At 31.1% G+C, this 13,526-nt stretch overlaps 3 protein-coding genes across 6 annotated transcripts; 2 read left to right on the top strand and 1 right to left on the bottom strand.

The window, feature by feature from the left end:
* The first annotated feature begins 760 nt into the window (after positions 1-760).
* On the top strand, positions 761-3,100 carry LOC137832154 (CASP-like protein 2B1). 4 transcript variants are annotated; one of them, XM_068640179.1, is made up of 4 exons: positions 761-1,053; positions 1,397-1,601; positions 1,738-1,870; positions 2,632-3,100. In XM_068640179.1, exons 2-4 carry the CDS (start codon positions 1,444-1,446, stop codon positions 2,878-2,880), a joined length of 540 nt encoding a protein of 179 aa, XP_068496280.1. In that variant the 5' UTR covers positions 761-1,053; positions 1,397-1,443; the 3' UTR covers positions 2,881-3,100. The 4 variants fall into 4 exon arrangements, with proteins under 4 accessions (XP_068496280.1, XP_068496279.1, XP_068496277.1 ...); XM_068640178.1 differs by having other exon boundaries at positions 810-1,080; XM_068640176.1 differs by having other exon boundaries at positions 810-1,080; positions 1,307-1,601.
* A 3,317-nt stretch (positions 3,101-6,417) lies between these two features.
* On the top strand, positions 6,418-8,215 carry LOC137832152 (uncharacterized). Its single transcript, XM_068640173.1, has 3 exons — positions 6,418-6,559; positions 7,398-7,545; positions 7,970-8,215. Exons 1-3 carry the CDS (start codon positions 6,557-6,559, stop codon positions 8,014-8,016), a joined length of 198 nt encoding a protein of 65 aa, XP_068496274.1. The 5' UTR covers positions 6,418-6,556; the 3' UTR covers positions 8,017-8,215.
* Positions 8,216-8,766: 551 nt separating this feature from the next.
* On the bottom strand, positions 8,767-11,506 carry LOC137832151 (uncharacterized). The gene is made up of 5 exons (XM_068640172.1): positions 10,769-11,506; positions 10,136-10,354; positions 9,533-9,631; positions 9,299-9,388; positions 8,767-9,211 (listed from the first exon to the last, which is right to left on the bottom strand). Exons 1-5 carry the CDS (start codon positions 11,279-11,281, stop codon positions 8,987-8,989), a joined length of 1,146 nt encoding a protein of 381 aa, XP_068496273.1. The 5' UTR covers positions 11,282-11,506; the 3' UTR covers positions 8,767-8,986.
* Positions 11,507-13,526: the final 2,020 nt, after the last annotated feature.

Here is a 13,526-nt window from a genome sequence, read left to right as displayed (position 1 = left end):
TAATACTGTAGAAAGTGCATTCTAATCAAATTCGAACTTAAAACATATTTATATAAAGACAATTTTTTTTCATGAAAGAAATAAAATAACACTAAAAAATTGAAACTTGAGAATGAAAGAGCAAACCATGAACATATTCAGGATTCTGACAGTAGCTGAGCACCATACGCAAAGTAGCAGTAATAGCTTTCCATGATAAAAGCTCCTAAATAATATATTTTAATTTTACTTCAAATGGACAAGCATGGTTGAATTCAATTCAGCTTTTAAGTCCGTCTTTAAAGAAACATAGGATAATGTAATGTGTCTTTTTCTTGGAAGGACTTGAGAATTGACAATTTTAGATAACTTTCTTTGCACGTCTAAAGGCAATCTTGCAGTTTTTAAGGGTAAGTTAAGCAAGTGCTGTGAAACTGTTGTTAGTGGAATCAAGTTGTTGATATGTAGTGAGATGGCGTTATCTTCATTTATACTTGGCATGCTTTGCTATCCTTTCATGTCACGTGTGAACACTCACTTCTTCATTTATGAGACTAATAACTTACATATTTTTCTGAGCATATAGTCACTAATACTCATACCAGTATATTACCTATCAAAAGATCCAAATAATAAAACTCTTGATGACCCTTAATGATTCCTCCACCAGCTTTACCTTCAGTAACTTTTCAGCAACCAAATTTCTACTTCGGGCCAAACAAGTGAAACCAACTGTTACTGTGCTTTATCAAGCAAGATATCTACACCAGGGAAGGTCACTTTTTTCTGTTTAGACTTCATCCTTTCCCCAAACCCCAGAAAAAAATGATAAAAACTAGGCACTATATCATCTTCCTTTACCATGCGTTTTGTATGGTATAGGCAAAAAAGAAAATGGGGCATCATAACTTGAACCACGCTAGCCTTGGTTGATCAGGATTTAGGCACTCTTCATATTATCACATCAGATCGTTCCTAGGGACGGGAAACTGTTACTCCTTCCTAGACACAATAAAGAGCGCTCAAAACCAAATTTTTCTTTGTATTTATCAGTCCTTAAATGCAGAACCAGAGGTCAGAACAGACCCATTTAATGGCAATGTATGTATGTATGGATTCAAGTGCCTTTTATGTCTACCTATATACACTTTCTCCAGTCTGTCCTAGCAGACCCACGTTTTGACCACTTGGCATGCTGTGCAGCATTGCTGCTAAGCACCACCGTCACAACTTTAAAAGAGGAAAAAAAACTGAGTCTATATAAATAATAGAAAGTTAAAGTTGGTGTTCATCCATAGTTCTCACTTCTCACTACTTTTTTTTCTAGGTTGATCTGAGGAATTCTTTTATATTGTCCCGTGTTTCTTGTTTCTGAGTGTTGATTTTGAAGGAGAAATGAGTAGTTACTTGGGTGCAGGTGTTAGTACTGGGACTGTCCCAGTTAACCACGACACAAATGGGAAAATGTTTGATAGGAGGATAAGGATAACTGAGTTGGTGTTGAGGTGTGTGATCCTAGGTTTGGGAGTTCTTGCAGCTGTTCTCGTGGGAACTGATTCCCAAGTCAAAGAGTTTTTCTCAATTCAGAAGACAGCTAAATTTACAGACATGAAGGCTTTGGTGTAAGCTCTTTAGCTCCCCAATCTTCTCTTCTGATTGCAAAAACTGCGATTGTGATCGCAATTTAAAGCCCTGTTTTTTATTGCCAAAACGTTGCTGGTTGTAGTGTTCTAATTTTTATTGTTGTTAACCTTGCAGATTCCTGGTAGTTGCAAATGGGTTGGCTGCTGGCTTCTCTCTACTCCAAGGGCTGCACTGTATCATTTGTGTGGTCAGAGGAAGAACACTCTTAAGCAAGCCCCTAGCATGGGTCATTTTTTCTGGTGATCAGGTACATTTTATAAACTTAAAAAACCCTTTTGTTTTGAAGTGTAACCAAAACTATGCGTCACAATGTTATTCGACTGCCATTGCATTTCATTTTTTCTGCTTTTTATGAAATTTTTGTAGCTTCCCTTTAACTAATACCCAAAGTTGAAGCCTAGCTCATATGAACAATTACTGAATATTTGTATCCAATTAGTTCCTTTTATTCTATCTAGTAGATCAATCAATTGATGTAATTGTGAACCAACATCACACAAATTAGGCAAAACATCACAGTTCACAGTAGAGAGCGACATTTGATAACATCAGATATTTTTCTCCGGAATTTTTGCTCTCTACATTTGTCAAAAGCTGAACAAGGGTCAAATTTCGACAGCCAAACATAAAGATCTCAACTTTGTCTTGTCAAGCAAGGATACTGTGGTGGGGCCTTTTAGGGGACCATGCCTGATTGATGTTAGGACTCCAGCATCATTCACGGTTAAGACATACCAAAGTCCATGATTGGGGAGTATCCAAGTGTGTGCTGGTTGTTGGGATTTTAATAGTAATGACCTAAAACAATTAAAACACAGTGAGCATTGTAGATGTGGTCTTATTATACTATAACTTCAACTACAGAAAGAAATTATGTTGTGTTCATTTATGGTTTCTAATAGATTCAGTATGAAGAAATGGATCCTGATCTTACAGAACATGTTAGTAAAAAAATGTACTACACACTGTTATCATAACACTAAAGACATAACTTTCCTATGCATGAAGGTAATGGCATATGTAACAGTGGCGGCAGTGGCGGCTGCAGGGCAATCGGGAATGTTAGCAAAGGTGGGCCAGCCAGAACTGCAATGGATGGAGTTGTGCAACATGTATGGAAAATTCTGCAACCAAGTGGGAGAAGGGATTGCTAGTGCTTTTGGGGTTAGCCTTAGTATGGTGGTCCTGTCTTGTATTTCTGCTTTCAGTCTCTTCAGGTTGTATGGTGGTAACAGAATGAAAAATGTATATTGTTAGGTTGGAAAATACCATTGATTCAAGTTAATATAGCCTACCTACCACTGAACCAATTGGCCAGCAATTGTTCTGCAACTTGCAAGGTTCTTCTGAGTATGGTGTATATGCAGTACTGAATGATTATGGCAATACTAGAATGCCTACTATTGCAATGATCAGTTAATAATTGATGCCACTGAACTTTAATTTCTTTTAAGTATTAAGTCACTTTTGCATGTTATATGTTCAATCCTAACTTCCCCTTATCACTAAGGTTATGTTTGTGAATTTTTTAGAACCAGGGTTCAAGGTCCTAAAACTTTAGAACACCCAATTCTTTTAATAGTTTTATTAAGATAAATTATCCCCCAAATTTTTTTTTTAAGATAAAGTCCAATATTTAATATTTTTTTTCTCACCCTTTCAATTGCTTACTTTTTTTCTTCTAAAAAATCAATCTATCCTTGCAATTACTTATTGTTTCCAAAAATATATCTAGAGTCACTGGGTCATCTTCTTCTTTTTTGTTTAATTGCTGGAACCACTTCTTTAGGAAGCATGAGAAATCAAGTTTCACCCAAAAGGGTCACTCTTTCTACCCTTTCCTTGAAAGAGACAAATTCTCTAAATCATAATTTTTTAAAATTTTGTTCTCATCTTTAAGATAGCCTAACTCAATCTCATGATTGAAATCATCATGAGGTAAAATTTGCATCTATTTATTTATAATAAAATGTTGTCTTACTCTCTAGTCGATGTGGGATCTCTCTAGTCGATGTGGGATCTCTCTAGTCGATGTGGGATCTCTCTAGTCGATGTGGGATCTCCAACATGTATATCAAAGTTATGAAAAATCTAAATGAATTTTTTTTTATAAAACGGTCGATGATAAGATAATTTATTTAACTAAAAAAAATTATAATTTCTTTTATCAAAAATACAAAATAAATAAATAAAAATTACTTTATTTTGTTCATTCAAAACTTCTCATTAATTTTTAAATAAAATAAATACATTAAAATACTTGTCACTAACTTTTAATAGAATAAATACATCAAAATACTTGTCACTAACTTTTTAATAGAATAAATACATCAAAATATATAATACTTGTCACTAACTTTTTTTTTAAATAAAAGCTTTCATGTTTGTTACTAACTTTTTTTAAATAAAAACTTTTATGTTAGACATCTTAAAATCTCGACTGACACTGACACTTCAAGTAACAACAATCATTTGCTATCACATGAAAAAAGTATTATTAAAAAAAATACAAAAATGCGGAAAACTAAACTAAAATTCATATGTTAAAAAAACTATACATAGGTAGACTATACTTATTCATAAATAATTATAAGAACATACAAGATGAAAGTTTATTATACTAATGAAAAGATTATCTATGAATAAATCATAAATTAACAAACTTATCAGCACACGCATTCCCTTCACAAAAGATATGAGTAACCCTAAACCTAATTTTTCCATAATAATTAAGACAATTAGTCCATCAATTACGATATATTTATCTTACAGTAAACGCAACACAAATCAAAATAGAATCAAAATACATTTATTGAAAATGGACATGAATTTATTATTATTATTATTGGATTATTATTTTAACTTCTTTTCATTTAAAAAAGTACGCTCTATTAACAAAAAATATATAAAATGGTATGATTAAAAGCAATAATCATATATTATGTTAGTTTTTTTTATTTCCGACATATGCTGACATTCTAAATTTAAATTTAAGTTTGGAAAGTGGTCCGAGAGAAAGCACGTTTGAGATTTGGATGGAGCGTGCCCCAATCTCGTGACCTTTTTGGATATCTCTTCTTGAGCAAGTATAGAAGCTGTCGCTGTTTTCAAATAAAATACTAATAAAAGCTGTCAGTTATTTATCTTTGCATTTTACATTTTAAACTAAATTTAATCAAACTTGATTTAACGCAAAATTAATGTTATAAAACGCATTCTTGTAATGAACTCTTTATAATAGAGAAATATATACTTCTGCATAAAAGTGAGTAAAGGAGAATAGACACAGGAAACAAACGCACACGTTATTTTCAATAATGAAAAAAGAAAAGTGCCACAACTTTACATTTTAAACCATTAATTTTTATATAATAATATACATTTTTATACTCTGTTTTAGAATATGTTTTATAATTTAGATATGCTAAAAAATGTTAAAAATAAAAATTAATACATATTATATATATATATATATAACTTTGAAATAGAGTAATTTCAATACAATATATACCTTTTATATATATATATATATATATATATATATATAAAAGTCAATTTTAACTTTTTTCTAAAAAAGTATATTTAATTTAAATAGTAAAAACATAAAGAATATTTAAATATGTATATGTATTAATTTTTCAATAATTAATTCTATTGAATTCTATAAACATATCATTTAAAAGAAATATTGTATTCATTAATATAATTAAATTTGACTTCTCAATAATGAAACATTCCATATTTATTAATAATAGTAGGTATGTTTGTTTACTTGTTTTAAAAAATTTGTCATAAATAATTATTTATTAAAAAAATCATGTTAAGTAAATTTATTTTAAAAGAGACGACGAATAAAGAAATAGAAAACAAGCATATATTTTTTTCTGGTTGTAATATTCTTGTAATAATTTTTTAAAGATACAAACAAACATACATTGAAACATATCCCATCTATAAACTTTATTGGTAAATGATCCCGAGATTATACAATTTGGTCAAATGTAATATTCCCCAGATTTAATATATTTTATGAACTTTTTATTAAGTATGAATAATGGTAGAGATTGAATGGAGATTATTATAATTAATAAAAATGTAAAATTGAAATAAAGATTAAATTATTCATTTAATATTTGTGCTCAACTCTATTTATTTTTTATATATTACATTATACTAATAAATATCATAATTGATATACTATAAATAAATATGACTGCAAAATAACATTAAATATAAATATTTATTCAATATTATCATATTTAATATGACTAATTGGATATTTTTCAACTATAATTTTTCTCATTCCCAAGCCACTTAAAAAATTGGATTCCAATTTAACTAATAAACTAATATTGGTTTCCAATTTACGTTACCCAATATTTAACCGAAATTCATATATATTGTAAAATAAAATGTAACCAAACTAGTGTAGGATTAATATATAGCCATATTTAAAAATAATAATAATAAAAGTATATTAAAATTGAATAAAATTATTAAAGGTAAGTTTCATCATGATTTGTATTAGTGTAGACAAAAGTCAAACAGAATTTATTTGAGAGTTAATTGTAGAAATACTTACGAAACATGCAATAAGATAAATTTAATTCCGTTTGCAACGGATCCGTTGATAAGACAAACTCCCAAATTACCCATTGTAACGCTCCTAATTACAAAGCATTTAATATGAGTCAGTGGTAACACAAACGCAGATAGAAAGAAGAAGAAGAAGGGTTTTGATAATCTCCACGAGTCAGCTTAAGGAGGTGACACACTCATTGCTACGTGACATACCACACTCAAATGCCCATACCCTTCTCATTATAAGTACCAAAAAACAGTGTTCAACTTCCACTGTTTCATCATTTTACAACAATTTAAATACTTCTAAACCCTTCTTCCGTTGCTCTCTAATCTCCTCACTACTGCCACTATGGTAAAGTTTCTCTCCCTCCTTCTCTTTTTAATGATTTTTGTTGGTTTTTTTGTTTCTGATTAATTTGTTGCTATTACTTTTCTATTTTGTTGATTGTCACTGAGATCCTGTTGACTTATTTGCCTTTGTGGCCACTTCATTCTTGAAACCTCCTTTCTATGTGGTTTTCTTTCATACTCTTTTTCTCTTTAGCTCAAAAACGATCATATATCTGACTGATAATAGGGAAAAGAAAAAGTGGATTTTGGGAGTTTGTAATTTCTTTGAATTGCAGAGGCGTTTGAAAACCTGATTTCTTGAGTTTACTTGATCATAGTTTTTGAAGGTAACCCAGCAAAAGAATCTTAGCAAACCAGTATAAAAAGTGTAATTTCTTATATTGCCATGTTTTTTTAATCCAATTCATAGGCAAAATAACATTTTTCACAGACAGTTCACGGTTTTGATTGTGACTGACATTGCTCTATGTTATTATTTTCAAATTTAAAGAAAGGAATGTGAACGATCAAACTGCACTTACAAAAGTAAAATAAGTATATATAAAATAGCAGCAATATCATAGAATTTGGATTTGGAGTACCTAAACCCTACAAATGCTGTCCATCCTTTTCTTTTTTTCTCTTTTTGCTTTTGGGAATTGCGGTTACAGATGTCATAAAAAAAAGGACCATTTTCCAAATTTTGATCTTTGATGTTTTGGATTTTGGTTTTGGAGCCTTCTGTTTTTTATCTTTATGCCTTTTGGTTGTGCTTTCTCTTGCAAAGTACTGAGCTGAGTTATTTGTCAATTGTATGATTGGTGATATTTCTGGTGTTTGCTTTAACTTTGATTTCATAGACTACTTCAAGGCGCCTAGCAGACAGGAAAATCGCAAGGTTTGAAAGGAATATTAGCAAAAAAGGATCAGAAAGCACTAAGAAAGGATATTCATACCCTGTGGGCCCGATTGTTCTTGGGTTCTTCGTCTTTGTTGTCGTTGGATCATGTAAGTTCTCCTGCTTCCTTAACATTTTTATTGCAGTTAAAGGCTACTTCAGTTTTATACCCTTTAATTAATCAATAATCTAATACTCACGTGCGAGTGATAAAACAAATCATTCATACTTAATCACTCCGTCTCATTTTAATTAAAAATTGAGTCATTACAATTTATCGCTACATTTACAGGTTTAGGACTATGCATTGTTTTCTCATCCACAGTTTTCATGCTGAAAATTTAACTGATTTGCCAATATTTTTTTGAAAATAAAACATAAGATATATTGCAGATCATATTTTGAATTATTATATAAGATATATTGTATTTGTCAAGCTTAAGATTGGATAAAGTTCAGTGGATATTTGTTTATTTCTTTGTAAATGGTTACTTGTTTCAGTGAAGATATGAATGGTTGTTGTTTTGTTGACAGCTCTGTTTCAGATCATTAGGACAGCTTCAAGTCGTGGGATGGTTTAAGGGTGGAGGAATGTTTGTGAAGTATTATATATGTTATATATATAACGAGTGTTATATGTGTAACAAGTAGGTATCTAGAAAACATAATAATTCACTTTAGATCAGCGTTGGTTGATAAAGAGTGAAATCAGAATTTAACTTTGCTGATAGATGAATATTTCATTTCTTATGTCATTTATTTACCTGTTTCATTCCTCAAGTCAATGCGCTCAATTCCAAATGCTCCAAGTCACAAACCCGTAGCCAACGAGATATTTTTGCATTGCGATATAAAATAATTTATTTGTATAACAAAAGGATAGATTTATAATTGAAAAGAGATGAAAATATCTCTTACATTGTTTAAGAAAGTCTCATAATTTGGATACATAGACCAAAACACCTTGGTTGTTGAACATAGATATAAGTAATGTATAGAAGAGCTTATACTCTTAACCGAAAATCGTGAATATTTTGTATAGTGAAACACAATAAAATATGATATAAAATACTAAAGCATTTGAATCTACTGGCACTCTTGTATTCCACATAAATATGGCCCAAGAATTGGTTCCTATTTATTGTAATTAAAATTGTTAGAGACTAGATTTACATTATCATATAAATTTGTTAATTGGACAAGAACCTCGAATGATACAAAGGGTAAATGGAGGCGACCTAATCGTAGATCAAATGTAAAATTTGAGATTGATTATTCTTTTGCAAGACTAAAAATCTAAAATGTAGGAATTTGTACTTTGTAACATCGAATTTTCTAGCAATATTTCCAAGGATCTGTGAATTTTGAGGCCTTATTCACTGCCAACGTGCACAATATACAACGAGGAGTGATTTAATCTTACATGTTTCAAAGAGACAATGTCCAACTTCTTGAAACAGAAATATTGACGGTATAATAATGACAAAACTGAAAGATGGTAAAAGGGAAAAGAAATAAGAAATCCCAACAAGGGGCAGGGATTGAGATTATTTATGCAAATTTATGATTCATTCTACCTCCATAGGCTAATTTGCTCTCATCAGATCTTCGACCTGCTTTGGTTGCGACACTTCTTTTGCTGGAATTATGGCAACAGTCAGAACTTTTGGAAAAGTTGTGATCAAGAGAGCTAAAATTCATCTCAGGATATACTTTAGCATCATCCTCGGATAAGCTTTCATCAAGTATAGAGCCAGAGCCCCTACCCTCAAATTCCTGCACAAAATGGACTCATTTGATAATAAAAAAACAATTTGAGGAACACTGGAAATTTTACAACAAAGTAATGGAGAAGTTAATCACCTTTGATCTTGATTTAGCGGTGAACGGTGTTAAGCAGGGATTGAGATCCTTTAGTAATAGGTCATCGGACTGGTCATCAGAGCTGAATTCCTGCATGAATTGCTGAGCAGATTAACCAAAACGCTTGTAATGTGGAAGATAATAATAGAGTTGCCTAAGGATGTATCTTCTTTGGCTGATAGCAGGACTTTGATTATGAAATTTCAATTGTATTTTGACTAACTGCAAGCTTACCCAGGAGTTGCAAGCATCTTCCCGGACATGTGTTGGTGTCCTCGGAGAACTTCCATAACCGAGAAGACCTGCTTTGGCTGAATATTTATCAGCCTTCACCTAACAAAAGCAAATGAAAAATATAAACAAAGAAGGAAAAAAACAAGAAATACAATCACAGTCTACTCAACAATCAATTTTTCATTCAAAATTTATGAAGTTTTGTTATTGCTTCCAAAGCAACAACTTTAAAAATCAAAAAACAAATGCAATTAGATGTTTTCTCTTCTTCTCTATCTTTCATTTCATTGAACCCCTCCTTGAATTCCACCCTCTACTTTTGGCCTTCCACCAGCTGAGTTTGAAAATTTGAAAACAGTTTTTAAAACAGAAATCAAACACACCCTAAATATCATAGTACACTGGCTCCTTCCAAATCGGTAATACTACCTTTTCTTCATTTATTTAAGATAAAAAAGAAGATCCAATTCAATAAAAAAAAACATAACCATGTATAGCTGAAACGTTTCCACCTCAATCAGTATCTAATTTCAATAACCTGCATTTGTGTGACAAATGACAACAATTTGATGGCATATATACAAGGATGCAAGTTATGTGTACCTCGGCAAGATCCTCCGCAAGGGTTTGAAGCTGACCGGTGAGAGAAAAAACCTGCTGTTGCAGAGCTGGAATAACCACTTTGGCCTGCTTCAGCTCCGAACCTTGCTTCTCTAGAAGCTCTTGAAGCTGAGAATTCATAACATCAGGGAACAGTATCGCATTCTTCAACGACTTGATCTCCTCCCTTTGCTTCAAACACAAGTCCTTCAACTTCTCCACCTGCAAATTCAAAATGCATGATTTCAATTCCCATTTCTTGGGTGAATCAGACCCAACACAACACAACGCTATAAGAATTTGACTTGCACTCATCCACAAATGGTCTGATCACGATTAAATAAGAGTAATCAGACTACTGTGAGCTCAATAACAATCACTACAGAAAAAACTCAGTTTTCAAAGTAGGAATTGTATACTGAATGTGATATTTGCTGGTATGGTAACAATCAAGTGACAAAAATCCGATAAGTCCAGAAACACATAATCAACAGGATAAACTCCCATAAATACTAAAATCTGGATCTAAAAATAGACCGATTGAAAAACTAGTTCATGAGGTTAAGTTTGTCTCCAAGATACATTGCATTGTTTAACTATATTGAGATCTCCAACAAACACATTTGAGTATTTTACCTCTTTGTTCTTGTCCTCAAGCATTTGGTTGAGATGGGAAATCTGCTCATCGTGCTCCTTGTTGATGCTGAGAAGCTCCCTCTCGCTCCTCAGCACCATGGCCAATGTCCTGGTGTTGTTTTTGACCTCCGTCAAGGCCTTCACCTTCTCCTTCTTCTCGGAACCGCCCTTTCCGAAGAGCTTCTTCTGCAGAGTAGAGAAGCCCGCCACTCTCTTGGCGTCCTTCTTCAAATCCTGCACCAACAAATCGGAGGGAATAATCAACCTGGTGGCGGTGGCGGAGGAGGACTTGGGCTTGCGGTCCATGAACTTCTTGACCATGGTGGTGAAGGTGGGGTCCACCTTGGCGGTGTGAGAGGGTTTGGTCTTGACGAGGGCGCGTGAGGAAGTGGGTTTGGTTCTGGGGTTGTTGAATTCATGGGAGGAAGAAGGGTCAGAGAAATGAGAGGAGGTGGAAGAGCGTGAATCGTAGGAACTGTAACGCGAAGAAGGTTTCGCACCGGAGGAAGCCATTCAGAACTGTTTCAAAATTGAAACTGAATAAGAAGAAGCCAAGGGTTAGCAGTTTTGAGGAGTGGGAAGTGTTTGTTTTAGTAAGAGGATGTCGTGGTTAGGGACACGTGGCAGGTGATGGGGTGTTTGTGTTCCTCTGGCGCTGTAGGAATTCAAATATTTTCACGTGTTGGGCGCGGGCTTTGGTTTTTGAGTGATTGAAAATTACCAAACAAAAACAGACACTCTTCTCTTCATTCAACTCTTGTTTTCTTTTATTTTCTACTCACTGCACACGCGTAACCTGTGTCCTCACTTCAAATTTTAACTTCAAAAAGTTCAAAAATAATCATTACTCATTTTATTTTTAACATACAAAACAGATGAGAAAAAACAAAAATAAAAGTATTTTTTTCCGTTTCCTAGATAATAGTCTTCTGACATCTTGACTCACTGATTAATAAACATTTAATTAATATATATTTAGTCTAACCTTCTCTCAATTTTTTTTAACTTTTATATTCTTTTAGTGTCAATGGTACTGTATTAAATACCTTTGTTTATATGTGAAGTATTTTGAAATGAATTAAAGACTAAAAGAAGTATAAAAAGTTGTAATTCACTAAATCAGAAAACAACTCTATATTGTGTGTATCACATAATCAGAAGCCTAAGATTTCACAAATATATTTTAGTATCAAGGGAAATAGAGGCGCAATCTGGGTTTTCTTATGTTATTTTATATGTAGTATTGGTTTTTATGTTCAAATATATAATTTATAACTTGAATTAAAAAAAACTAAAAAATTATATAAATTATATGTTAAGATAAAAGAAAAACTAATTATATTATAAATAATAAAATAAATAAATCAGTAATGGGTACATTTTTTAATAGATGGATAACTTACTTTTAATATTTTGTTATCGTTACATATGGACCAAAATAATAGTTATAGGATTCAAAATCTTATAATTTTAAAATATAATTGAAAAGTAAAATACAACGTTTCAAAACTTTCTTTTCTCGTTTCTCTCTCTTCTTTTTTTTTTGTCGGTTCCTACTTTAAAATAATGTTATCATAAATTTAGATTGATAATATTTTGTTGACGTTGATTACGTTGTATTTGATAAAAACTAATTTATATAAATCAGTTGGTAGCTATATAAGTTACTAGATAGTTAATAAGTTACTCTTTAGGTAGTGTATGTATGTTCCTAATTTATAATTTCAAACAAATGAATTAATTTATTAAATTAAAAATATTTAGTAGAATTAATGGAAAAAATAATTGATAACTATGAAATTGTATATAAAACCAGATTGCATAAGTTTTATTATGAATTTAATGCGAAGAAAAAAATTATAATTATTATTCAGCCTAACAACAAATGGACTCTGATGATATGAGAGAAACATTGGTAAGAACATTCATGAAATTACAGCCAGGCAAATTCTCCCCCACACCAAAACTTTTTTAACATGCACTCTATATATTTTTAAATTTTAAAAATATTTGAAAATGAAAATCCATAAATAAAAATTATATATTCTGAAAAAAATAAATTTGAAAAAAATTATTATGTTCTGAAAATAAAAAAATTCAAATAAAGTTTAAAAATAAAAATCTCATTTCGAATAGTAAGAGTATACATTTAAGTTATGGCTTGCTGATTTTGGAACAATGTGTTTACCATTTTCTATGTGGTTAACACGTCAAAGACAGTTACATGAATATATGATTTATAAAATTACTTTATTTATTACTACCTCGTGAATATTTTTCTCATAGATATTGTATTAAAATATTCTCTATGCTTTATTTTTTCCAGCTACAAAACACCTTTTGCAATTTGATGAACAAGAAAATGCTTCAGTTGAAAGTTTCACAATAGAACTTTATTATTTATGAATCAAGTCTACCTTTTAAATTTGAGAAAAGATAAATATCAATATATTTGTAATTTGTTATCACGATAAATATAAGACATGATCAAACATTTATTTTTAATTTAATTATAAATTTTTATTTTTATCTATTTGATGTATTCTTAATTGTTTACTAATAATTGAATAATGGATGTAATTTTGATTTATAATTTTAATTGAGTCAATGATTTTTATGTATAGATTTTTTATTATAATATTATTATTTAAATATAAAATAATGAAAATATTCTCGTGCCACGGGTCAACATTCTAGAGAAATAAATCCAGAAATATATGGTAAAGAAGGGAATATGAAATGTATTTATATTTTTACT

The sequence above is a fragment of the Phaseolus vulgaris genome, chromosome 6 (genome assembly GCF_000499845.2).
Source record: "Phaseolus vulgaris cultivar G19833 chromosome 6, P. vulgaris v2.0, whole genome shotgun sequence".
NCBI classification, from domain to species: Eukaryota; Viridiplantae; Streptophyta; class Magnoliopsida; order Fabales; family Fabaceae; genus Phaseolus; species Phaseolus vulgaris.
The sequence above is the reverse complement of the archived record's forward strand: the minus strand, read 5'-3'. Positions and strand labels throughout refer to the sequence as shown.